Genomic DNA, 25957 nt, shown 5'->3' with positions numbered 1-25957 from the left:
CTGATGTAAGACAGCCTTCAACCTCATTCCACCACACACTTCTTGAAAATGGTTAATGAACAAATGAGTGGATGTCCTCACATTTGGTTTAGCTTTGTAATACAGATGTGTGTGTTTGTGTTTTATCAAGGAAAGTTTCTCTCAAGGGAAAATAACTGACAAGTCATATTTTTCTTGCCTTAATGTTTGACATTCATCAGTCATGACTAGATAAAGTTAGCACAATCTCTCTCAAAGAAGCCAGAAGGAAACTGACACATTTCATAGTGGTGTGAACCGTTCATCATCTGCTGCATAGACTCCATTAATCTGGCCTGCTTTTAAATCCAGTATATCGCACGGAATCCCATTTTCTGTTGTCACTGGTGTGTCACATTTGTCTTCTAAATCTCCCGTCTCTGCAGACTCATGGTTATTTCTAAAAAGGAATAACAAAATTACATTACTGCAACCAAAGTGTACCAATCAACAAAGACTGGACATAAGAAAAATAGTTTAGCATGCACTTTTCTTAAGAAGTTTACAACACACTATATACAAAGAGGCATAGTCTAGTCATCTGAAGATAGGAATGGGAGTCAGAAATTCCTAAGTAAATTCTAATATCACTTTCACACTGGCTCCCTTCTGTTGCCTCACTTAACTTCTATACCTCAGTTTCCCCTTCTGTAAAATGGCTTGGAAGAGGTTGCAAAATAGAAAAGGAAAACAAAGAATAAAAAACACATTCATATACTTAATAGATTTCAAGGCTATAAGGGGCCACCATGATCATTTAGTCTGACCTACTGCATAATACAGGCCATAGATTTCACTCAATGATTCCTGCATCTAGCCCAACAACTTGTGGTTGAACTAGAACAGATCTTGGCATCCAGCTGTGACTTAAAGACACATATTAGATGTTAGAGAATATATGCACCACATTTCTTGGTAATCTATTTCCAGTGGCAAGTTTCTCTTACTGTTCTAAATTTGTATCTTATGTCCAGTTCAAACTTCACTAGCTTTAACTTCCAGCCATTGGATCTTTGGCTGCTAGATTAAATAGCAATATGTCTTGCATACTTTCACTTGTCCAGACTCAAACTCTGATACCAACCATACTAAAATAGCTACTGAAGAAAATGATCTAAACTAACAAACTGTAAGCAAATTTAGTCAACAATGACTGTATAGTTCCTTTAATTTCCAGATTTATTTTGACCTTGAGACCTGCTGATTCATAGCTGAAGAACCTGCTGTACTTTACAGACTGCAGCATCAGCAACTTAGAATGATAAGAAACTCACAGGGTAGCTACAGTATTTCTTCCAATCCCATAACACATTGTGACAACCTGACTCAGTACTTATACATCAGCAATATTAACAATAATAAAACTTTACTGGCCTGTGAGAGATACTTTGACTTTAGAGACCTGCTAAAAATAAATGAGAGTGGGTAATAAACTCCTCTCCTCCCACTTGTGACATGCTTCTGGGGTTGTCTCTCCTAGCTTGGAAATGAGACAAGTCTATTAGCAGGGAAGGAGATGACGTGCTGACATGGTGATAGTGCTAACACATTGGAAACCAGGCTTATGAAGGACTGGAGAGAGAGTCTGTTCAGTATGGGCCTGATCCAGCTCCCACTGAGATCAGTGCCCAAACTGCCACTGATTTCAATAGAGAGGAAAATTGAGCCCTATAATGAGAGGACCTGAAGCTAGAGCTAGATGGTTCTTGGAGTTGTATGTAGGGGCAGTAGATCTTTAATGTTACTCACCAAGGGCCTGATCGAGAAAAGCATCCTTATTCGGGACAGCACTGAAGCATATGCTTAACTTCAATGAGACTTAATAAGTCCTACTGAAGTTAAACACATGCTTACATGCTGTCCTAAACAGGGATCGATTTAAAACACATAGGGTATGTCTACACTACCAGATTAGTTCGATTTAACTTAATTCGAATTTGTGGAATCGACCTTACAAAGTCGAATTTGTGTGTCCACACTAAGGACACTAATTCGACTTTGTGAGTCCACACTAACGGGGCAATCGTCGACATTGGAAGCGGTGCACTGTGGGAAGCTATCCCACAGTTCCCGCAGTCCCCGCTGCCCATTTGAATTCTGGGATTTCCCCACAATGCATGCTGGGGGGAAAAATGTGTCGAGGGTGGTCTTGGGTAACTGTCATCATTCAACGTGCTTTCGGACGTCTCAAGGGGAAATGGAGGAGCTTACTGACTCGCTCGGATTTCAGCGAAACCAATATCCCCATTGTTATTGCAGCTTGCTGTGTGCTCCACAATCTCTGTGAGAGCAAGGGGGAGACCTTTATGGTGGGATGGGAGGTTGAGGCAAATCGCCTGGCTGCTGATTACGCTCAGCCAGACAGCCGTGCAATTAGAAGAGCCCAGCGGGAAGCACTGTGCATCCGGGAGGCTTTGAAAGCTAGGTTCCTCAGGGAGCAGGGTAACCTGTGACTATTAAGTTTCTTTACAGAGAAGCTGAACCTGCCCCTGCTTCAGTTACTGTTGACTTTCTTCTGCGGTTACATACCTCATTCACCACGTTTCCCCCTTCCAACACACGTTTAAAAATAAAGTTAATGGAACATTGTTAATTAACAACGTTTCTTTATTAATGAATTCGCATTAAAGGGTTGAAACAGGGACGCAGACTGTGGTGGGTAGGGTGTGCAGTGATGTTAACACCGCTTCTGCACTCGAGGAATGATAGGCTCCTGCTCCTAGAGCGGTCTGCAGTGCCGGACTGGTTGTTTCAACGGAGCCTGCCATCCCTCCTTTTCGGGACTCTGTGTGCGGGGGCTATGTGACCTTGTGGCGGGGGAGGACGGTTACAGATTCCCCTGCTGCATGGCTCTGTGGTCCGGGACAAGGACCACTGCATAAGTTCTGTAACCGCCCTCCCATGCCACAAAGTCACGTACCCCCCACCCACACAGAACATGGAAAACACCTCCCAGACCAACCAGGGTGCCTACTGACTACACTGTGTGTGTGTGACCTGCTGTTGATCCTGCCCCCGTGTCTGTACTCTGGTAAAGGTGACTGTCCTATGCAATTAACAACCCCCTTCCCCTCCCCCCCCCCCCCTTCACAGACAGTCTTCTGTAGAAAAACTTGACGGAAATAGTAATTAACAGCAAACTACTTTTAATAATCAACTACACAGTTAGGGGATGAAACTGGGATTGGGGCTTCGGTGAGCCATGAAGGGAAGGACTTCTCAACATTTAGGGAATGAGAGCCTTCTTGTATTTGTGCACTCTGCAGGGGTGCAGTGACAGTTTTCACGGCCCCTGTCGCCCCTCCTTCTTGTTACTTTGGGTGAGGGGGAGGGTGAGGGGGGTTTGGGACTTTGTGGCAGGGGAGGGCGGTTGCAGATACAGTGGAGGGGGGCTCTGTCCTCCTGCCTGCGGTCCTGCAGAACATCCACAAGGCGCCAGAGTGTGTCAAATTTTCCCTGGGCATTTCCTGTGTGGCTGGTCAGAACATCCAAGCTCGGACTGCTGTCCAGAGCGTCAAAAGAGTGGTGCACTGTGGGATAGCTCCTGGAGCTACTAAGGTCGATTTCCGTCCACACATAGCCTAATTCGACATAGCCATGTCGAATTTAGTGCTACTCCCCTCGTCGGGGAGGAGTACAGAATTCGAACTAAAGAGCCCTCTAGGTCGAACTAATTAGCTTCCTGGTGTGGACGGGTGCACAGTTAAGTCGAATTAACGCTGCTAAATTCGACATAAACTCCTAGTGTAGACCAGGCCATACTTACATGCTTTACTGAATCAGGGCCTAAACTTTCTTACATTGCTCACTCTGTAAGGGCCTGATCCAAAGTCCATTGAAGTAAAAAGAGCCAGATTTTCAAATACTCAACACATATAAGGGGGGCTAGATTTTTGAAAGCACTCGAAAGGAAGCAACTCCCAGTGTGACACCCAACAAGCTGAGCTCCTTTGAAAATCTGGTCCCAACTGCCTGTCTCTTCCCTTGGGAAGCAAAGTGGCCCAGACCTTCCCTGTAACCTTTAAATCCTCCCAGCAATGGACAGGAACAAACAAATTTGTTTTCCCTCATATTCAACTCCCTTCAACCACTGTTGGCTTGGAAGTATGATAGAATGCAAACATGAGCTGAGTTTCTGTTTTGCTGAGAAAAGATGGTAGTGAAAAGACGACAAGGTGAACAGAGAGAAAAAGAATCTAATGAAAATATAATGGCTAGAGATGGAGCAGAGAATGGGCAGGATGAAAAACAAATTTAGAGAGGCTGACAGGAGGAAGAAGCAGAGAAAGGAAAAGAAAAATATTCTAAATAAAACAAATTAAATAGTATATACCTTATATAGGGAGCCCTCCTGTGCCAGCCTACTTATTTTTGAGAAGGAGGAAGGAGATGGTGGCGTGTCTTTTGTCCCTAATATACAGCACAGGCTTCCCATTAACTAGAGAATCATGATTACTTCTTATTATCATTATTAATTTGTATTACAGTAGGGCCTTGAGGCCCAAACGGGGATCATGGCCGCACTGTGCTAGTCACTGCTCACATGCACAGTATGAGACAGTCCCTGCCTTGAAGAATTTACAGTCTAAGTAGACAAGGCAGTCAGAGGATGAGATACAGGAAGTATTATGATCCTAGATGTACAGAAAGGGTAATTTCTGTAAGGGTAATAGAGAGATTAAGGCTCAGATCCTCAAAAGGATTTAGGTGTTTAACTCCCATTGATTTCAGGGAGTTGACTGATGCCCAAGATTACACAGGAAATTTGTGGCAGAGCTAAGAACTGGACCCAGATCTTCTGAATCTCATGTCAGTGCCTTAACCACAAGAACAGCATTCATTCACTGGCTGGGTTTTGTTCTTGTTGTTTAAAACAGGGATTGGATTAGATGGGGAAGAGTTTCACAAATTCATACCAGTCTTCTGAATCCAAAAAAATAATTTGAAAGCCTCACCAAACCTCCAGCTCCATAGGGTTCACTCAACACTACCAGTAAATGTTATTTTTACCCAGTTGTTTCAACCTCTTTGCCTAAAATGAGGCACTTTTATACTGGGGAAATTTCTGCCACATCTCAGTCTTCACACATAAATCCATTTACATTGGATTATTCGTTTTGTTGTTTGTTTGGTTTTTCCACTGGACATTTACTAATTTTTAAGCTATCCAGCTGTCAACAAGAGTTTGTACTTTCCCAATCTATCTCCGATTCCTGTTTGAGCCTGCAATGAAATCATAATGCTTGTGACAACATATCAATGTCCATGATGATCAAAGTCAAATAAAGGATGTTCTTTTCACTGTATGATCAAGCAGGAGAGTTTCAGATGAGCTTAGAGATGTCCTTATCTAAGTACAACTATCTGAAATAACAGCAAATAGGAACAGAATGGGAGCCAGGGGTCAAAACCAAGGCTCCACCCACTCCCTTCCCCTCTCTATCCCCATGAACTCACTGGCTCACAGCAGTAAGTATCAAGTAAGTAACCCTTACTATGACTGCTATGGCTACTATGCACTCAACATTATGACTGGTGCGGCAATATAAACAGGGTAGTAAGGAGAGGGGAGACAACTACTTCTTACTCTACTTCATAGCCGTGATAATCTAGTCTCATGGCGAGTCCAATCTGGAATTGACCATGTGAGATGCTGAACTCCTAGAACTCCATGAAGTGAATGGGAGCTGAGGCCATACACTGACTTACAGGATTAAGCCCTTTTAAAATTTCAGTCAAATAGCCCCTTCGGTCATTGGTCTGCCCTGCGCGTGGCTCCTGAATCTGCACAAATCAGGAGCAGTGTTTTAAATCTGCCAGTCTTAAAAATCAATAGCCACAATCATTGCCAGCCTTTTCCCCTCTCACATGCCTTATCTCTAACAGGAGACCAACCTGCAGCGTGGGGCTGGCGGCAAATAAACTCCTTGTAAAGCAATCGTCTTTATTAACAAGGCCTCCAAGATCACATTCTTACCTTGAGTTAACAACTCCACAGTCCAAAATAACAACACCTGCCCTTTGAAAAGATAGATCTCCTCAGCTGGGGAGAAAAGGCTGCTATTGTTTCTTTGTAAACAATGTGAACTGCAGAGTGATCCAACTCTAACTCTTCTAGTGCACGTAATTCACTAACAATTGGTTAAAACAAAAGCACAGCTTACTTTTTGCGTTGCCGGATTCCTGACACAACAAGGAGAAGAATTCCAACCACAACGAGGCAAAGAACAACACCGAACACGATAAGCCAGACAGGCACAGCGGGTTCAATGGGTGGTGATAAAGTGGAGGAAATTTTCAAGAACTGCAGTGTGTTGTCTGTCAGTAGGAAAGCACTGTTGATTCTGTTTCTGTTCATCCTTTAAAAAAATACAAAACAAAACACAAATGGTAAACACATTTATAAATGAAAAGACAATGAGGAAAATATAGCCCTGATGTAGGCAGTACAGCTCTGGCAGGGCTGAATGTGGCCCAATATGAAGTTTTTCGGCTGCATACATTGCATAGCCACTGATCTCTGTATATCCTGTGCAGGGTGTTAGCCACAATACTCCCATATGCAACTGTCTGAAAGCTTAGGGGATAAGGATGAGACTTTATATTATCACTGTTTATGTATTTATTACATTATGAATTGTTTCTACTTTGGGTCATGCACAGACTCTCATGAGATGGAATATGTACAAAACAAATGGAATTGTCACTAAAACAAATTTTATTATTATAACCATTAATTAGTATAAATTATCATCAAAGGAGGAATTTTGCACTTGTGAGATGTTGATTTTGATTCATAACACTGAATAGATTTTGCATGTCCACTTTAGATTCAGAATACTGTAAGCAAAAGTAGTGAGTACTAAGCACAGGAGTTCTCATTCTGTAGAAAATTTTGTTTCTTATCTCTAACCTACTGATAGGAATTTAAACATTTTAAAAAGCATATACTCTTCTTTAGTAGGTGAGAGACAACAGTTAAAAACCAAACATGCTATAACAGCATCCAATTTCTGTGGCAAGCAGTGCCTAAAAAAGACTTACTGTAAATCAGCTTATGCTACCGAATGTATCAAAGAACAACAGAAATGAATTTTAAAAGGTACATTCCAACACTCTTAGCAAGTTTCAGTGAATAAATAACCTCCTTCGCCCACTAATGCACTGAAGTTGTTGCTGGGTATCTCTGTAGGAAATAGTTTAATCTGCTCAGAAGCTTAAAGTTAATCTTTCCAAAAGAACGCATACTCATTCATCGGGAATTAGGTATTACGCCTTTGCAAAGATAACATGATTTTTAAAGACAAAGTGCAGTATATTTAAAAACAATGGATCTATTTTTCTTTTGATGCTTGGGAAACATATGTGGGTAACTCTATTTATGGGAGTTACCCTTGCAAAGCTCTTGTGAATACATCGTAAACTGCTGAGGTCTGATAACCTAATTTTTCTTCTTTTCCTGTGCAGCTCCATATTATTGTTTTTCTAGCTTTAGAGCATGATTTTTAATGGAAAAGTGGGATAACTTATGCTACACTGTATTGTGTGCAAATGGTGCTCATCTACTACAGTGACAGGCTTCTCACAAAGACCTAAGATAAAAAGAATGTGAGCATTGGATTATTTGCTTGGGCTGACAGTGCAATATGAAACTGGAACATTCATTCAGCACTAAAAGCGTGAGCCTCTGGTACTGGAACTAAAAGTACAAAATCTCCTGTCTGGGAGCTGTACCAGACTCTGTGGATCAGCCATTAGAGGGGCATGTGCAATGCACACTGAACAGTGGGCTACACTCAGAGCTCATCATGTCTAGACATCATGAGAACCCTAGGGTGACCAGGTGTCCCAATTTTAAAGGGACTGTCCCGATATTTGAGGCTTTTTTTATATGGGCTCCTATTACCCCCACCCCCTTTCCCGATTTTTCACACTTGCTGTCTGGTCACCCTAGAGAAATCAACCTCCCAAAGGCTCACACATTACAAGAGTTCAAAAAGATCATTCTCCCTCAGCCATATATAACTCCATTTAATCTCACATGCATGTAGGAAGAAGAGTACAGACCGCATTGTGTTTAACTATAAACTAATTCATGTCATTAAAAGACACAGAGTGCTAGTTCATACGGCTTGAGACACAGGTCCACATTAAGAAAGCATCTTTGGTTACCAAGGAAGAGTCAGAGGGAGGGGCAGTTACTTTACCTTACGGCTGCCTCTACTTCACTTCCAGGAACAGTTGTCATATTTCTGGCGGAGTCTGTGACCACAAACCAAAACGACACCCTCTCTGTCATATTGCAAAGCAGCACATTGGAAATTCTGTGAACATTTAAAACAAAATGAAGTCATTGTAAAATAAGTAAGTACATACTGAAGTGATGCATGTTATCACTGCATTTCGCAGTGTTTTAGTCTAAGGAGAAAAATCTTTTAGAAAAGGAAATGATTAGCTTCTTCTAATCTGACTGAGAAAGAAATACTGGTCATATTTTCTATCCTCCAATACAGTAACAAAACAACAACAAAATCACTGTATTTATAGAGGCTTTATTTTATTTTTAAAAACATTTTCTGGCTATATCATCACTGTTATCTCACCACTAGGAAATGTGTTATCACTCTTTAAATATATAGTTGAAATTTAAAGAGTGAATTTATAAGGCCAGCTTAGCGGGGTAGGGACCATATTTTTGTTCTGTGTTTGTACAACACCCACCACAATGGGGTCCTGATCCAAGACTGGGGCTCCTAGGGGCTAAGGTAATAATAAATAATAATAATGTACAGCTAGGACTATGACATCAGGAGCAGTTGCCATAAGGAGGTGCACATTGTACTTCCCTGCCCCAGTATGGTCCCTTGTATCTCAGGGAGGACTGTGGACAGAAGAAATTTTATTTCCACTTGGAACTCCATAGGCGCTCCTGGTGCAGGAGATGCCTTCGGGAGTGCTGTATCAATGCTGCCCTGGCCATACCCACTTTCCAACCAGTGTCACTCATCTTTCTGGGGCTGTGTTCATTCCCTGTGCCTCCAATGGAAGAAGGGAGGCTGTGGACTCTGTCTGACTGCAGCCTCCTCTACAGACTTTGAAGCTCTCTGAGAGGGTTTATGCCAGAAAAAGCCAGCCTAGCGCTGCAAATGAATCTAGCTCCCTAGTCACTTGCTGTAGTGGGAGTTGAGTGGATTGTGGAGGCAATGGGCTAGGTTTACTAGGGACTGTTAAACCTCAAATCATTCTAGCACTGACCCATAGCGTTTAGGTTATGTTCAGCTACATTAACTTTCTAGAGACGTTCATGTGGATGTGAAGCAGTTATTGGAAGCTTTGTATGCAATCAGATTTTCATGAGTTGCTACATAAAATTGAGTCTGAAAATGTCTTTAAAATGTAGCTTTCTGATACTCATATACTTATCAGTAATTCATAATGAAAATACCATTAGAAATACATGAAGGATTAAAATCCGATAGGAATTTAAAGTATATCTGATAGTGGCTGACTTTGTATTCTGAAAATAAAGGTGGCCCTAGACTGCTGAGACTCAAGTATCTGAACAGATTTTAGGTGACATTTGTGTAAGCAGCTGTTCTGAGCAAATGGCACTTGCAGATCAAACTCAAGAGTAAGGGCCCAGATTTACTTCCAATGAATTTCCTGGGCTGGTTAACACCAGCATAGCACTGGCAAGTCTCCACACACAAGTGCTCTGGCAGTTCCCCACTGGGAGGATGGCACTACCAGGCCTCACGTGGAGTGAATCCCTATGGCCATGTATGCAGTAATTATAATGCCCAGTATTTATTGTTATTTTGCCATTGGTTCCTCCTCATTTTTATGGCTTAGCCCATCCTTCTTAAAAAACAAGTTTTAACATTTCTTCCCCTCTGATTTTCTAGTGGGATATATTTCCTTCTGCAAACAGCTACCCACAGCAGAGTACTGTAAATGTTCTATAGTGACATCTGCTGGCTAATCAGAAACATAATTAAATGATTTCCATCTCTATTTATATCATTAACAGGCAAATGCAATTATTAATATTTTTCATATTCAAGCAGCAAGACTCATGAAAACAGGTACATTTTACTTCCTTTGAGCTCCCTGTTATGTATAAAATCCTAATCATCCAGAACTTGGCTCCACTGCCACTCTTCAGCAACAGAATATGAGAGTAGCAAATCCTTCTAGGCTTTGAAAAGAATGAAGCTGTTGTTCGTGGGAGTTTCAAGTAGGCTGAGTAAATACCAAGATGGACTACAGTGCAACACATACCACTTCACATATCTTTTCACACACGCAAAGTTCCTCTCATATATATCATTTCCCATTCCCATGTGTGATAATTCATACTGTGCTGTAACATTATGTCAATACGTAGCTAACAGTCAAAATCTGTTCAGACTGCAAAACTTGGCTTCGTTATGTAAATTACCATTAGGTAAATTTGTAAACATATGTCATGATGTGAATTTTTTTTTATTTATTGCAACTTTTTATTAAGGTAAAGTTACAATAAAACTGCCTTCTGTGTTAGAAATAGTTAGCAAGTGTCAATATTCTGCCATGGAGATGATAGATGAATCTTAATGTTAGAATGACATACTGGACCAGATCTTAAGACCCACAGTATGTGCACTGGCAAATCTCACCAGTTTGCTTTTTTTTAAATGTACAATAAATTATTATTATGTGTATTCTTGTAGCACCTAAGAGCCTTAGTCACGGACCAGGACCCCATTGTGCTAGGCACAGACACAGAACAAAAGACATGCCCTGCCCTAAGAGCTTACAATCTAAGTAATAGTTTCCCTCCAGATCAGTGAGCAGACGGGACAAAAACTTGTAAGTTTCTTAGTCAGGGGGTGAAGTAACTTCTCTTCTGGGAGAGTTACCAGATTGTCAAGGAATACAAGAAAGGGGCAGGGAGCCAAAAGGCAGTGCAGAGGCACAGAGCTTCTGTGCAGACCCTGTCCTCTACTGGATCATGGGAGAACCACAGAATTTGGGTTCTTCTGAGCCCCTTGCTCTGACATTTTCAAGGCAGCAGACCCTTCTCCTCCCTTTAGAACCTTCTGGACACTATGAGGATTTTTCTGTGAAGAGTAACCAGCAGGGCCAAAATACTCATCTTGACATAATCAGTTCAAATCTGAGAACACACGAACACTTGTAATTCCATTTCTAAATGGTCAAAATATTTTAAATACGGATGTGATCCTTGTGTGGATGATAGAGAACAAAGTTTGGTTTTGTGTGGCAGGTCAATGAAAGATACTGCAGATTTTTAAATATAGGTGTGATAAAAGATATAGCAACAACTGATTCTCCTGTTTGATTGAAAGTAAATGTTCTCACATTCTTTATGTGCTAAAGATTAACTTGTCTCCAACACAAAAAAGAGATGAACATTATTTCAAACAAGTCACAGATTAGGGAAACCAGGGTTACCAACACAAATTACAGAGGATCAATTTTTAACACTGTGCGATCAAAGGTTGGTTTATGTAGTTCATGAATGTCTATATTTCAAAGTGAATTACAAGGCCCTATTAAGAAGGAAATCGAGGATTTGTGCCTCTGTTGGAAAAGTTAAACTTTTTGATAAACATTCATTTTCTGTCTATTATTATAGAGTACTCAAATGGGTAGCGTGATTTTTCTGTCTCATACAACTTTGTCAATTTAATATGTGTTAAGCACAAATCAGTGGTTTAGTTTTAAAATTCTAGTTTAATAACTTTTAGGTTGAAATTTGAATTTAATGGGAACCTGCTCTGACATCCTGACATAAAGTAAAGTCTAAACAGGGCTTAATAGTAACACAGGGGCAGAGATGGGCACCTACTGCTGGCTTATTTGCCATTTCCTATGCCAAAAGTTGGTCACTGTAGTGAAGAAAATCTTTTTATCATTCCTCCAAGGGTCTAGCAATGGGTCACTTTCAATCCTAGCAGGTGGGGTGTTCTGATTATGCTGATCCACTATTCATCTCTCATGTCCTTGAAGAGTATGAATCAGGTGTGAGGGTTAATGAAGCCCTGAAACTGCTGTAGGAGCTATGGAGCATTTCTCATGCTGCTCAGTGACCTTGTGGCAATGATTCTTTCCCCTCCCAGATCATCCCCCTTTGTGCACAGCCAATATACTTGCAAGGGGAACAAGGATTTGGACGTCATGCAAAAACATAATCCTTCAATCATTCTCTAGTCCTGTGATTTCATAAATCTTTGATCATTTGTGTACGTCTCATATTTGTTTAAATCTAGACCATAACATGCCTCAGTGGTAATCAGCTAGTTTTTCTTTTATGATACTGAGTGACTCATGGTGAATCTTCTACAACCTCTAATGAAAATTCATTGACATTTTGCCAGTAAAATCACTGAAACTGTAAAATGGAATTTAAACAGGTTATGTAATCATATAATTTACTGGCACAAAAGTTACATTGCTATATTAAAAGAACCCTACCCGATAAAGAAAGTGGAAACATTCTCTGACTTCAACACAACATTTTAATTGGTCTAATATGACACATTACAGTACATTGATTCTCCTTTAACAATGAAGCACCAAAGAATTATTCCTTTACCAATGACACACAAAACCTCACCTCCAAGCAAGCAACAACACTGGCACAAAATGTCACACACCGGGGTGTTGGCAATACAACCTAGTGATCGGAACAAGAGCCTGGCCTAGTGGTTGGAGCAGAACCAAAGGACAGAGTTGGCGGTATGGTCAGGAGACAGGCCAATGGCCAGAGCCAGAAGAGAAGCAAAAGGTAGAACTGGGGAGGTGGTTAGCAGACAAGACAGTGGTCGGGGCCAGTTCTGAGGAATGGAGGGACCAGGACTGGAGCAGAGCAGAGAAGGTTTGGAGCAAGGGCTGGTGCAGGAAGCAGGTGCACAGCTGCGGGCGTGGAACACATTGTTCAGCCACTGTGCTGTTGTTGCTACAAGGCTTAAATGGTGATCTATTGGCCCTTCTGTCCAATAAGGGAGCACAGACACATAGTGAGGGTTTTATTGGGCCCAGCCAAGCTCATTGGATTGCTAGAGGCCACACCTGGAGCCAGCTGAGGACCTGACACGAAAGTATAGATTATAATACTTTCTGTGGGCCTTGATTCTTTTTTTCAGCTACACTGGTATAAATGAGCAATAACTCAATTGAAGTGAATATGGAATTTAATAGAGAATGACAACTGTTCTACCAAGTATATAAATTAATCCATAGGACTCCATAGCAGAAATTCAATTCTGTATTAAAATTGATAGGTAGATTTAAAAATGTCTATGGAAAAGATGTTTTTTCCACAAGGGGAATTATTTTGGTGTCAAACTGGCCTAAGTGAAAGGAGAAACTGTCATAGTATTTCCCTATAGACAAGCTAGAGGGGCATAATGAGTGGGGTCCTGCAGGGATCAGTTCTGGGTCCAGTTCTGTTCAATATCTTCATCAATGGTTTAGATAATGGCATAGAGAGTATACTTATAATGTTTGTGGACGATACCAAGCTGGGAGGGGTTGCAAGTGCTTTAGAGAATAGGGTTAAATCTCAAAATGATCTGAACAACCTGGAGAAATGGTCTGAAGTAAATAGGACAAATGCAAAGTACTCCACTGGGAAGGAACAGTCAGTTGCACACATACAAAATGGGAAATGGCTGCCTAGGAAGGAGTACTGCAGAAAGAGATCTGAGGGATCACAAGCTAAATATGAGTCAACAGTGTAACACTGTTGCAAAAAAAAAAAAAAAAACCCAAAACATCATTCTGAGATGTATTACCAGGAACATTGTGTGCAAGATATAAGAAGTAATTCTTCCACTCTGCTGTGCGCTGATTAGGCCTCAACTGGAGTACTGTGCCCAGTTCTGGGTGCCACATTTCAGGAAAGATTTGGACAAATTGGAGAAAGTGCAGAGAAGAGTAACAAAAATGATTAAAAGTCTAGAAAACGTGACCTATGAGGAAAGATTGAAAAAATTGGGTTTGTTTAGTCTGGAAGAAGCCTGAGGGGAGACATGGTAACAGTTTTCAAGTACATAAAAGGTTGTTACAAGGAGGAGGGAGAAAAATTGTTCTTCTTAACCTCTGAAGGTAGGACAAGAAGCAATGGGCTTAAATTGAAGCAAGGGCAGTTTAGGTTGGACATTAGGAAAAACTTCCTAACTGTCAGAGTGGTTAAGCATTGGAATAAATTGCCTAGGGAGATTCTGGAATCTCCGTCATTGGAGATTTTAAAACGCAGGTTAGACAAACACCTGTCTGGGATGGTCTAGATAATACTTAGCGCTGCCTTGAGTACAGAGGACTGGACTAGAAGACCTATTGAGGTCCTTTCCAGTCCTACACTTCTATGATTCTATTTGAGCAGTAGGTTCTGAAAATTCCCAAGGCAGATAACCTAATTAATATTAAAACATAAGACCATTTGGTATCAGCATCATAATTTTTCTGCTTCCAAGTCAACTTACTATTATTTCTATTGCTATTAGCATGGCATGCAAGTAGCAGTGATGTCAGCAGGGGATGGAGCTTAAGTGCCCCTCCCTTGTTTTTTCCCCAGGTGGGTGAAATTGCCACAAATTTGAAGAAAAAAATTATGAAAACAGGGTTTGTATCAAAAAAAAGTAAGAAGTGAATCTTCATGGACCAAAAGTCTCATAAGATGGAAAAATTAACAATCTCGAAAAAGCTTTACAGGTCACTTTTAATTATTTGTTTTCTTCAACTCATTTTCTCTGAGTAGCACTCATGTTGCTTGTAATGATGTAAAATAACAGAAGCATGCTGTCACCAGACTTGTTCCTGTGGAACCTGAGGAAAGCAATGGTGGTACATACCAAATATGGCTCTCTAGCTTAAAGGACAGCTTCTTACAAACCAGAATGAAATGGTAATGAACCAACATCTCAATTATGGATGGGGTTGTTCTATTTAAAACCCAGTACTGTAGCTGCAATCAAATATCATATGACTCAGATTAGCTAATCTCTTTGCAAATATGGAAAACGCTTCATCAGACTCAGTGCCAGCCGGGGCCAGTTTTTCTTAAAAGTAAATCTAAAGCCTGGTCTCAGTAATGTACTAGAACTGCAGACATTTCTGTTTATATTCATAAACAAAAAATATAGGATACCAAAATATCTTTATATTGTTTTCATCTCTAAGGAGGAGGTGAGCATATTAAAGACATAGGAACTACCATACTGACACTGACCAAAGACCTATCTTGTCTAGTAGCCTGTCTTATGATAGTAGCCAATACCAGAAATTTGAGAGGAAGTTATAATACTCAATAACATGGGGGAGATTTTCTCCTGACTCCAGCTGGTAATCAGCCCTGAAGTGTGAAATCTGAAGCTTTTTCCTGATAGAGTGTAAGGTAATTAGGCAGTTGTACTCTTAGGGACAGATAACCCTCCAAATTCTGATAAGTGTGTCATTGTATATCACTCTTGTCTTCTTTTCTCACAAGCATCTCTGTGTCTTCTTGCATGCTGGCCTTTTTGCCATCTTGTCTATGAGGTGCAAAGGGGAGCATAGGTAACCAATGACAAAAAAGGAAACTGAGCCTCTATCATCATGCCTACCTGAGAAATAACACTGCATTTCTCACTAGTGTCACCCTTGTCCTTTCTTTCCCCTTCCTCCAACTCTTGGCTGTTCAGAACCTTCACTTATGGTGTCATGTTACATTTAAGGCCAAATTCTCTGCTGGTTTAGTAGGTGCAGCTCCACTGAAGCTAACTAACTAATTTACGGCAATAGAGAATTTGTCCCATAGATTGTACACTGCTTGGGGCAGAGATCATAAGCTGCCTAGCACATATCAGGATGGCAAACATAAATAATAATAATAATAATGGCATTGCAGTATGCTGGTTCTACATAGTGTTTATTTCTATAACTTCTCTATGTCAAAAATAGGTTCCATCATAAGCAATATTGTAAACATGTATATTGGAGGACTGAGTATGCACTTACTGAGTTGTTTCTTTGTTGGAATATCTTCTCATTGCAAAAGCCACCATTGCCTTGAACAGATATTCTTCACTTGCATCCCAGGCATACTGTAAGGAAAGATAGAAAATTAACAGTTCTAGCATTAGTACCAGCAGGGAGGGGGGTTGCATGGAGCACTGACCCTGAAACAGTCTATCATTCAAAAAGAAATAAACCTTCCTGATAAATATGAAAATAACTTCTTGAATACTGTTTGTTGTGCATAAAGTACAATACACAGAACTTTATAACTTTTCAAAAATCTGAATGGACTGAATGCTTACGAAAGTTGCCAGGCTGACAGCACTAGAGATCTAATTTTACTCTTTATCAAAGACTAGGAATACCAACAGACGCTTCCCCAAGCTCCACCAAAGTGCCTGGACCCCATCCTGGCCAGATCACCTCTATGAACAAAAGTGAAGTCTACACTCCATGCCCATTCAGTCCTTGGCCTGAACAGGCAGAAAGAGTAGACTTCAGTGTCATTCCTAGAGATGGTCTGAACAGTACAGGGCACAGGCACCTTGGTTAAGTTTGGGAAGAAGTGCTAGTTGTGATGTTGGTTTCTGAGATATGGACATCTGTACATCATGAAAACAATTCATTTCACACAGGCTATTGAACAGTAATCAGACATCAGAGGGGTAGCCGTGTTAGTCTGGATCTGTAAAAGCAACAAAGAATCCTGTGGCACCTTATAGACTAACAGACGTTTTGCAGCATGAGCTTTCGTGGGTGAATACCCACTTCTTCAGATGCAAGTGGTGGAAATTTCCAGGGGCAGGTTTATATATGCAAGCAAGAAGCAAGCTAGAGATAACGAGGTTAGATCAATCAGGGAGGATGGGGCCCTGTTCTAGCAGTTGAGGTGTGAAAACCAAGGGAGGAGAAACTGGTTCTGTAATTGGCAAGCCATTCACAGTCTTTGTTTAATCCTGAGCTGATGGTGTCAAATTTGCAGATGAACTGGAGCTCAGCAGTTTCTCTTTGAAGTCTGGTCCTGAAGTTTTTTTGCTGCAGGATGGCCACCTTAAGATCTGCTATTGTGTGGCCAGGGAGGTTGAAGTGTTCTCCTACAGGTTTTTGTATATTGCCATTCCTAATATCTGATTTGTGTCCATTTATCCTTTTCCTTAGAGACTGTCCAGTTTGGCCGATGTACATAGCAGAGGGGCACTGCTGGCATATGATGGCATATATTACATTGGTGGACGTGCAGGTGAATGAACCAGTGATGGTGTGGCTGATCTGGTTAGGTCCTGTGATGGTGTTGCTGGTGTAGATATGTGGGCAGAGTTGGCATCGAGGTTTGTTGCATGGGTTGGTTCCTGAGCTAGAGTTACTATGGTGCGGTGTGCAGTTACTGGTGAGAATATGCTTCAGGTTGGCAGGTTGTCTGTGGGCGAGGACTGGCCTGCCACCCAAGGCCTGTGAAAGTGTGGGATCATTCTCCAGGATGGGTTGTAGATCCCTGATGATGCGCTGGAGGGGTTTGAGCTGGGGACTGTATGTGATGGCCAGTGGAGTCCTGTTGGTTTCTTTCTTGGGTTTGTCTTGCAGTAGGAGGCTTCTGGGTACACGTCTGGCTCTGTTGATCTGTCTCCTTATTTCCTCGTGCGGGTACTGTAGTTTTGAGAATGCTTGGTGGAGATTTTGTAGGTGTTGGTCTCTGTCTGTGGGGTTAGAGCAGATGCGGTTGTACCTCAGTGCTTGGCTGTAGACAATGGATCTTGTGGTGTGCCCGGGATGGAAGCTGGAGGCATGAAGGTAGGCATAGCGGTCGGTAGGTTTTCGGTATAGGGTGGTGTTAATGTGACCATCAATTATTTGCACCGTAGTGTCTAGGAAGTGGACCTCCCATGTAGATTGGTCCAGGCTGAGGTTGATGGTGGGGTGGAAGCTGTTGAAATCGTGGTGGAATTTTTTCAGAGTCTCCTTCCCATGGGTCCAGATGATGAAGATGTCATCAATGTAGCGTAGGTAGAGAAGGGGCGTGAGTGGACGGGAGCTGAGGAAGCGTTGTTCCAGGTCAGCCATAAAAATATTGGCATATTGTGGGGCCATGCGGGTGCCCATAGCGGTGCCACTGATCTGGAGATATATATTGTCATCAAATTTGAAATAGTTGTGTCTGAGGATAAAGGCACAGAGCTCAGCAACCAGTTGTGCTGTGGCATCATCAGGGATACTGTTCCTGACAGTAATCAGACAGTACCAACTTTCAGTGAAAACAGACCAAGGCTAGATAGTGTCATAGAAATGAAGGACCATTGTCTATACCTCTTTTACAATGAATACATTACTATCTGTATATAGAGTTTTCCAAATATCAGGATATATGTATATATATGCTCTTGTTATATTCTACCAAATTAATCTTTGGCACAGGTAGGTATAATTCTAAATTAAGTTGAATGGAGTTGCACCTGCTTACGTAAGGGCTGAGTTTAACCCATTGTCTTGACACCTGACAGAAAACTGCACTTAACATCATTAATGTTTTAAGAGCTAAAAACTGAAAGCTTCTAAAAACATTCCTATCTCTGAGTGCATATTAAGCAATAATTGTAATAATGTTCATTGAAACTATAGAACGAAGAGGCTTAAAGTGCAGTTAAACTTCACAAAATGACTTTGTAAAAAAAAAAAATTGTGTGGGTCCATGTTTATTATTCCTAAATAACTTCATATTGTATTTGTTCAGTTTGCTAGTACAATGATTTTTTCCTCTAACTGCCCACTTCTGCATATCTGTTCTAAGATCTGAATGTCAAGCTGTGTTATTTTTGTTCACAAATTATCAACAGGTTATAAAGATTCTGCAACTGGAACATAGGGCCAGAGTCTCAGCTCGTGTAAAGCAGCATACCTCCACTGACTTCCATGGAACTATGCCCAACTTACACCGGCTGTGAATCTGAGCCTTCTTTATTAATTATTGATTGTGTGTCAGACAGAAAAGAATTCCGCTAACCCTTCCATGGATGTATTGGTAAAGGGTAAAAAGTAGTAAAAATTAACTTTGAGTAAGAAGATGTCATTTTACATAGTCAATTTGCTGATCATAACTGCACTTTGAAAGGATTGCAGAATTAAAGTTAAAGCAAAAAAAATGTTAGGACAGATTAGATATTCAGCTAAAGGAAAACATATTTTAACCACTGGGCATGTTATTTTACATTTCAATATAGCCACAAAGTAACCACAAGTACATTTCTAGACAGTGGGTGAAATCCTAGCCCCATTACATTCAGTGGCATACCTCCCAGCGTTTCCAGAGGTGTTGGACAGGTCTTGCCCCAGGAGGGGGTGTCAGGCGCTGCCCTGGGTAGTGGGAGGCCCTGGCTGGAGGGAGTTGAGTGCTGCCCCCAGTAGGGGGGAGGCCTGGGGAGTTGCAGGACAAGCCTACCCTGCATTCACCCCACAGCTGCGGCTCCTGTCCCACAGGTGTGGACCTGGCTCCCTGGACTCTAATGGGGTAGTGGCCATGCCAAATTTGAGTGGCATTGCAACGGGTGCCATGCTGCCCTTCTCCAAGGAGGCAGGCAGGCTGAACCTGAACCGGTTTATGCCAGGACTCAGGTGGCAATGCCCGGAGTGGGGAGCTGGGCCCAGGCAGCCCCTTGGGACAAGAGCCACTTTATCCATGACAGGAGGCTTCGGGGTCAAAGTGGGACAATCCCAGGAAACCTAGGATTGTTGGGAGATATGTAGTGGGAGGTTTGCTATTTACTTCAATGGGGCCAGGATTTCAGCAAGATTTTCTATATGCAGACAGAGAAATATACTAGCATGACACAACACTTATATATATTTTCATTCACAACTCCATACAGGATAACAGATCTTCGCAGGAGTAATAGCAGACCAATGTGGTGAACGTAACATCCCTGAAAAGCAGCTTTCAGAATCTGTTCTGGAAATACTGCTTTGCCTTCAGTGTATGATCGGTCAGTGGCTTCTATTATGATGATATTATAATGCTTTGCACTGGATGTTTTAGTGGCTGAGGCCAGAACACTAACAAACTTGCAAAGACTGGTCACTGAAAAGGTGTTTTGGGTCCGATGGGCATTGATGGCATTTTCTAAAAGGGATATAAGCAGCAACTGAGGGCCAGCAATACCTTGTTGAGAGTGGTGAACAAAGAGGCAGGGTCAGAACATGGTTAAGGGCATGTCTGCTAGTATTTTCAAAAGGCCTCACTGGGATTCCATTCACTTACACAAGTCCTGCTGGTCTAGACATGCCTTGGGAATGACAATCTTAACACTCACCACACACATCCCATGGAGTAGGCTGATGCAGTGCACTTGAGACTTTTGCACTGGACTATAGCCTGGTTACAAAAAGCATCAAATACACTGCAGATTATTGCTGTGCACAGAGAGGGAGAAAAGAGAGACGCACTCAGCCTGCTTCAGTAAGTACAAATGCCAACAAAATATAGGCTTCATCCATTTCTTTGGTCTAGTCTTCTGCTCTCCTGATGAGGAAATATGTTTTCACAATTTCAGGTTGTTCAGGAAGCTTCAACAATTCCAATGGGCTTTTATTTTTTGTATTTAATTCTAATCAATCACAAGGATTGAATCTATTGCCATTTCTATGACAGGTTGATTTAACCTCCTTCCATCAGTTTGCTGGAAATTAATAATTTGTTGGAACGATAATATTGGAGGTCAGAGACTGCTTTCTACACCTAATGTGTAGCTTTCAGTATAAAATGAGCTTATCAAAAATCCATGTTATAATTGTCCCAGCAGAGTAGATACTTAGCTCTGCTGCACAACTGGCAACTGTATTTTTTTCTTTGAGTAGGCAATTTCAGTACAAACATAAATAATAATATAGATCCAAACATAATGGTGAAAATGACCAATTTTGATTTTTAAACCCTGACAGCCACATGAGCAGGAGGAGGAAGGATACCTCTGTGCAGGGATTTCACTCCTGCACATAAACGAGGATGTGAGCCACATGCATGATACTGTCCTCACTTCTCTTGGGGCCTCCCTTGGGAGTTGGGATCCACACAGGAGAAGAGGCAGGGACTAGGCAGGCTATATGGACTATGGTATAAACTACTCATCACCAGATGAGGAGATCTTACATAGACCATTTGAAATAAGATTGAACTTGGACATGAAATCTGTAACAACTCGGAACTTGGGTAATGTTCAGATACAGATCCACATCTGAATTTTAGCATTTGGGCCCATCTCTAATGTCTAGGACAGTGGTTCTCAACCAGGGGTACATGTTTTCACTACTGAACTCAGTACAAACTAAAATTTCATACAATGAGTTGTTTATACTGCTCTATATAGTATACACTGAAATGTAAGTACAATATTTATGTTCCAGTTTGTATTATAATTATATGGTAAAAATGAGAAAGTCAGCATTTTTTTCAGTAATAGTGTGCTGTGACACTTTTGTATTTTTATGTCTGATTTTGTAAGCAAGTAGTTTTTAAATGAGGTGAAACTTGGGGCTACACAAGACAAATCAGACTCCTGAAAGGGCTACAGTAGTCTGGAAAGGTTGAGAGCTGCTAGTCTAGGAAACAAGAATGGTGTTAACTTACTGTGGTGATGTGTGCCAATATAGGAACATAGAATGACAAAATGATAGTCTGAACAAAGGACTCTCTCCCAAGGCCTAAACTTTCTTCCTACAGAACTGATGAAGATGTGAGACAGCAACAATAAAAAGACTGAGACTTAAAAATAAAAGATATAGTATAAAAGAACATTGAATGTAGATGAGGACCATACACCTATTTTTCATCATTTTAAGGACATCCATATTCAAACAACACAGCACTATTTACAGTGCTAAAAGAAAGGATATTCCTCTCATTTGTTCATGGAATTACTGATTGACTCACCACATACTATTGCATTTTTTCAGGACAGCTCCAAGAGGAAAAAATCCCTGTTATATTCATCATTATACCTGTTTGCCCAGCTCTCAAGACAGCCAAAATAGATGACTATGTAAGCTCTATTGCATGCTAACATAGGTAATAGACACAGTGCAGCATTACCGAATACATTCATTTTTAAATAGCTGAGTACAGATTTGGCTTGTTTACATACTATTTATGCACATATTGCATTGCTTTGTACAAGAGATATTCTGAACACTTCACTTGCAATTCAGAAAGCAATGGCACACTATCAGTGAAACAGAACTGCAATATTTAAAACTACAGGTTCTGTGCTGATCAGAGAGCTATTGCACACACCATCTACTATATTCTGTAAAGTAGCAGAGCTATACAGACAGATCTAGCATTCAGAAAGCAGTGGGATGCTTTAGCAGTCTGACTCTATGGGTCAAACTGAACCTAGCCATAAGAAGGCACAACAATCATTGACTTTAACACATATTATATTTATTTACACCACGGCCAATACGGTCCTATTAATTTAACTCTACCACTTTAAATATCTATGTGACTGACAGTCATCAAAAGGATTCGAGTAGTGCCAGAGTTCTCAGATTATTTCATCATGTTAAAACCATTTTAATGGATTATCTTGCAGATCACCTCCCCTTCGCTGTGTGATGAAATAACATCTGTGTGTCAGTTACAGCAATTGCTTACATGGAAAAGAAATATTAGTAAAGCATTTATTGTATTTTCAGCTCCCTTTTAGTGTGATTTAGTAGCTAGAAATACAGAGGATATACAGTACCATGTGATCAGAGGCGCTCTGGGATCACCAATGGTCTAGACTGATGGTTTTCAGCCAGAGGTACATGTATCCCTGGGGGTACAGAGAGGTTTTCCAAGGGGGTAAAGGAAGTTAGCTAGATATTTGCCTAGTTTTACAACAGGCTACATAAAAAGCACTGGCGAAGTCAGTGCAAACTAAAATTTCATATGAGTTGTTTATACTGTTCTATATACACTATACACTGAAATGTAAATACAATATTTATATTCCAATTGATTTATTTTTAATTATATGGCAAAAATGAGAAAGTAAGCAAATTTTCAGTAATATTGTGCTGTGACACTCGTATTTTTATGTCTGAGTTTGTAAGCAAGTAGTTTTTAAGTGAGGTGAAACTTGGGAGTACACAAGACAAATCAGACTCCTGAAAGGGGTATAGTAGTCTGGAAAGGTTGCGAGCCGCTGGTCCAGAAAAAACAGTTTAGGAAACCCAGTAGAAACCTATAATGATCTGAACTAAAGAAAGTAAAAGTATTAATATTATTATATGTATATTACAGTAGCACCAACAGGCCAGCCAGGTCTGGGCTCCATTGTGTGAGGTGCTGTATAAAAATAGTAAATGATGGTCCTTGCACCAAAGAATTAACAGTCTCATTCTTGAACATGATAAAGAATGGTGTCTGTCTTTACTACCATTAAGAAATAGGTGAAAATCATTGATTACATTATTCTCTAATATTTGTTAGCTCTACTGACCTATATGTTAACCCACTGGATGTATACATCTTTATGGGTGATCTTGCCATCCAAGATTTAAAATGCCAGTACTGCTTATAGTCTTGTATCACTGTATATTGCACATTCATCTGAAAATGAATAAAAGAGATTTAAGTAGCAGAGCATCTATTCAATGATGCAATAGGAGACTAAATATTATCCATCTGAAACTTATGTGATTGTAGTCTCTCTCCCCCATGTTAAAACTGGAAAGATAGCGTTGTGCCCAAATAATTAAGACTGAATTAATTTTAGAGTATATTGATATCTATTTGAATTTAATTTATTTGCAGATGGCATTAGAAGTGCTGTAAAACGGTAACCATTCGTTGTGCATCTAGAGAAGCAATTATTGACCATCTGTTAATACTTTTGTGTGTCAACAAACTATTCTCAGCAGGTTGTTCATGTAAAAATTATCCTAAATTAGATTGTTGCAGGTCTTAGCTTTATTCAAACCTCTCATACTGTGTGAAATAAACTACAGTTTATTCTGTGTAAAACAACTAGAGGAATACTTTATTATAACAAAAGCCAGAATAAGGGGTACCTTTTTGGGCTACTGCTTCAGGTCTTAGGTGCTTTGTGATGCAGAACTTATTGAAATAGTAAAGAGTAGAGTAACAGAAAAAAATATTTATTTGACTATAGTCAGAGAGATGATGTTATTGTTAAAGGAGAAAACATTGTGAACTGTCACTTTCATTCTTGGCTCAGAATGGAAACAGTTGTAATCAAGGTGAGTGTCAGGTACAATTTCATCATATTTTCTGATGCAGGATTATGTTATTTTAAATATATTTTTAAAACAATCCAACTTAATCTGTTTTTATTAAAGTTTCTTAGCCAAGGAAAGCTGATTTAAATATTGATTTTCAAAGACAAATACTTTAACATATATCCTGAGGATCTATTCTCTATTTGTTCTGGCTGTTGCACTTTCTATCACAATCAAGTCCCTGCTCACACAGATTTAAATTATTTGACATTTCAGTTTTATTTGGAAATAGCTTCCTGTGTCATAAAAAGAGCTTGAGTATCTGCAACAAATACCTTTTACAACATGTTACTGTGGCAGTTTATTTCCCAGGCTTCTAGCATAACTGGGTTCTTGTCTTCCAATAAAGAAAAAGATCAAGACATTTCATATCTAATTCAATGCTGAACCCTGTAACATACAGGAGATATACCGTAAGTATTCAAAACTGGGAATGAATTGATGGGCTCTGTCCACTAATCTGAAAGTCTGAAATAAAATCAAAACTAAGGAAGATCTAAGTCTTTTCCTGCTTATCTGCCACAACTTGCTTGCCTTTACATTTAGCATTCTCAAGCAGAGCAGCTTTAGCCAAACTAGGAGAGACAGAATTTGTATTTACATAGCACTTTTCATATTGAAGGTACAATATCTCAAAGTCCTTTCCAAAATAATGTACATGGAACATTCTCGTTATGAAGAGGTATGCTTTACACTTACTGTTTTAAAGGACACTTGTTTTAGACTAATGCTATCCTAACCTCAAGAAACTAATACCTGAATTATGACTTGATGGGCAGTTTATTACAGTGAGGATGTCAGTGAAAATTGTCCCCTCAGAGATTTTACCATTTAAATTAGCTCTACTTAGTCAGTTATTCAGTCAGAAAGAATACATGAAGATACTTTACTTACTGCATTATCTCCCAAAGCTGTTTTGATACTAAGCCGTACTTTGAAAGCATTCTGTGCATCTGACACAAAGAAAAAGAAAACAAACATAAAAATAATCTTGGAAAATTTGTTTTTAAATTATTTACTTTTCCAACTGTATTACAGATCAGAGCATAGTCTTAAAAACTTCTAAATGTATCTTAGCTTATTACATGATTAGAAGACATCAATGTTGTTAGTGTGAACAAGCCTAGACACAGTGGATTCTCAATGTGGTTTTAACCATGATCTCTTCAGAATAGAATAAGATTGGCTTTAGCAAGCTATTCACAAACTCACAAAAGAGGTGAAGGTTCCAAGTATACACCTTCAAACTCTATAAGAAGTGTTACAAAAATAAGTCTAAGCAGCCAGCTTTGAAAGTGTCCACCAAGTTGAGACATTTAACTGATAAAGGATGAGGCTCAACTGCAAAACTTACCTGGCCTGCAGAGCTCAGAATGAACAATGGTAACCAAGGAGAAAGCAAGCAGCAAAACTCCTAACATCCTTTCAGAGTGGAAAACTTGTGGCAAAAAGAAAAAAGTCACCACAGTAAAGCAGTCTTAAACTTTCTGTGACCCAGGATTAAAGCATCAGCAGAAAAAATGAGCAACTAAGTAAAAGGTTTAATAATTAACCCCATTATTTTAGCAAAAACTGTAATTGGAAAGAACCATTTTCTATTTACTTTTTTCTCTTTAGTAAAGAGAGAGATAAGACACATTTAATTATCTTCCTCCAAGCTATTTCC

At 40.2% G+C, this 25957-nt stretch overlaps 1 protein-coding gene across 1 annotated transcript; it reads right to left on the bottom strand.

The window, feature by feature from the left end:
* CLTRN (collectrin, amino acid transport regulator) lies at positions 1 to 25748 on the bottom strand. Its single transcript, XM_045024216.1, has 6 exons — positions 25646 to 25748; positions 25186 to 25244; positions 16024 to 16109; positions 8226 to 8342; positions 6183 to 6377; positions 1 to 418 (listed from the first exon to the last, which is right to left on the bottom strand). Exons 1-6 carry the CDS (start codon positions 25710 to 25712, stop codon positions 262 to 264), a joined length of 681 nt encoding a protein of 226 aa, XP_044880151.1. The 5' UTR covers positions 25713 to 25748; the 3' UTR covers positions 1 to 261.
* Between the last annotated feature and the right edge of the window lie 209 nt (positions 25749 to 25957).

The sequence above is a fragment of the Mauremys mutica genome, chromosome 1, assembly GCF_020497125.1.
Source record: "Mauremys mutica isolate MM-2020 ecotype Southern chromosome 1, ASM2049712v1, whole genome shotgun sequence".
Lineage (NCBI taxonomy): Eukaryota > Metazoa > Chordata > Testudines > Geoemydidae > Mauremys > Mauremys mutica.
The sequence above is the reverse complement of the archived record's forward strand: the minus strand, read 5'-3'. Positions and strand labels throughout refer to the sequence as shown.

Bases quoted from the DNA above. Each gene is read 5' to 3' on its own strand.
- CLTRN (XM_045024216.1), bottom strand. From the start codon at position 25,712: ATGTTAGGAGTTTTGCTGCTTGCTTTCTCCTTGGTTACCATTGTTCAT. The intron at 8,343-16,023 runs GTAAGTGCATAC...AAATGTTCACAG, and splicing joins TCCAACAAAGAAACAACTCA to AATTTCCAATGTGCTGCTTT. The intron at 419-6,182 runs GTAAGCTGTGCT...ATTCCTTTTTAG, and splicing joins GGAATCCGGCAACGCAAAAA to AAATAACCATGAGTCTGCAG.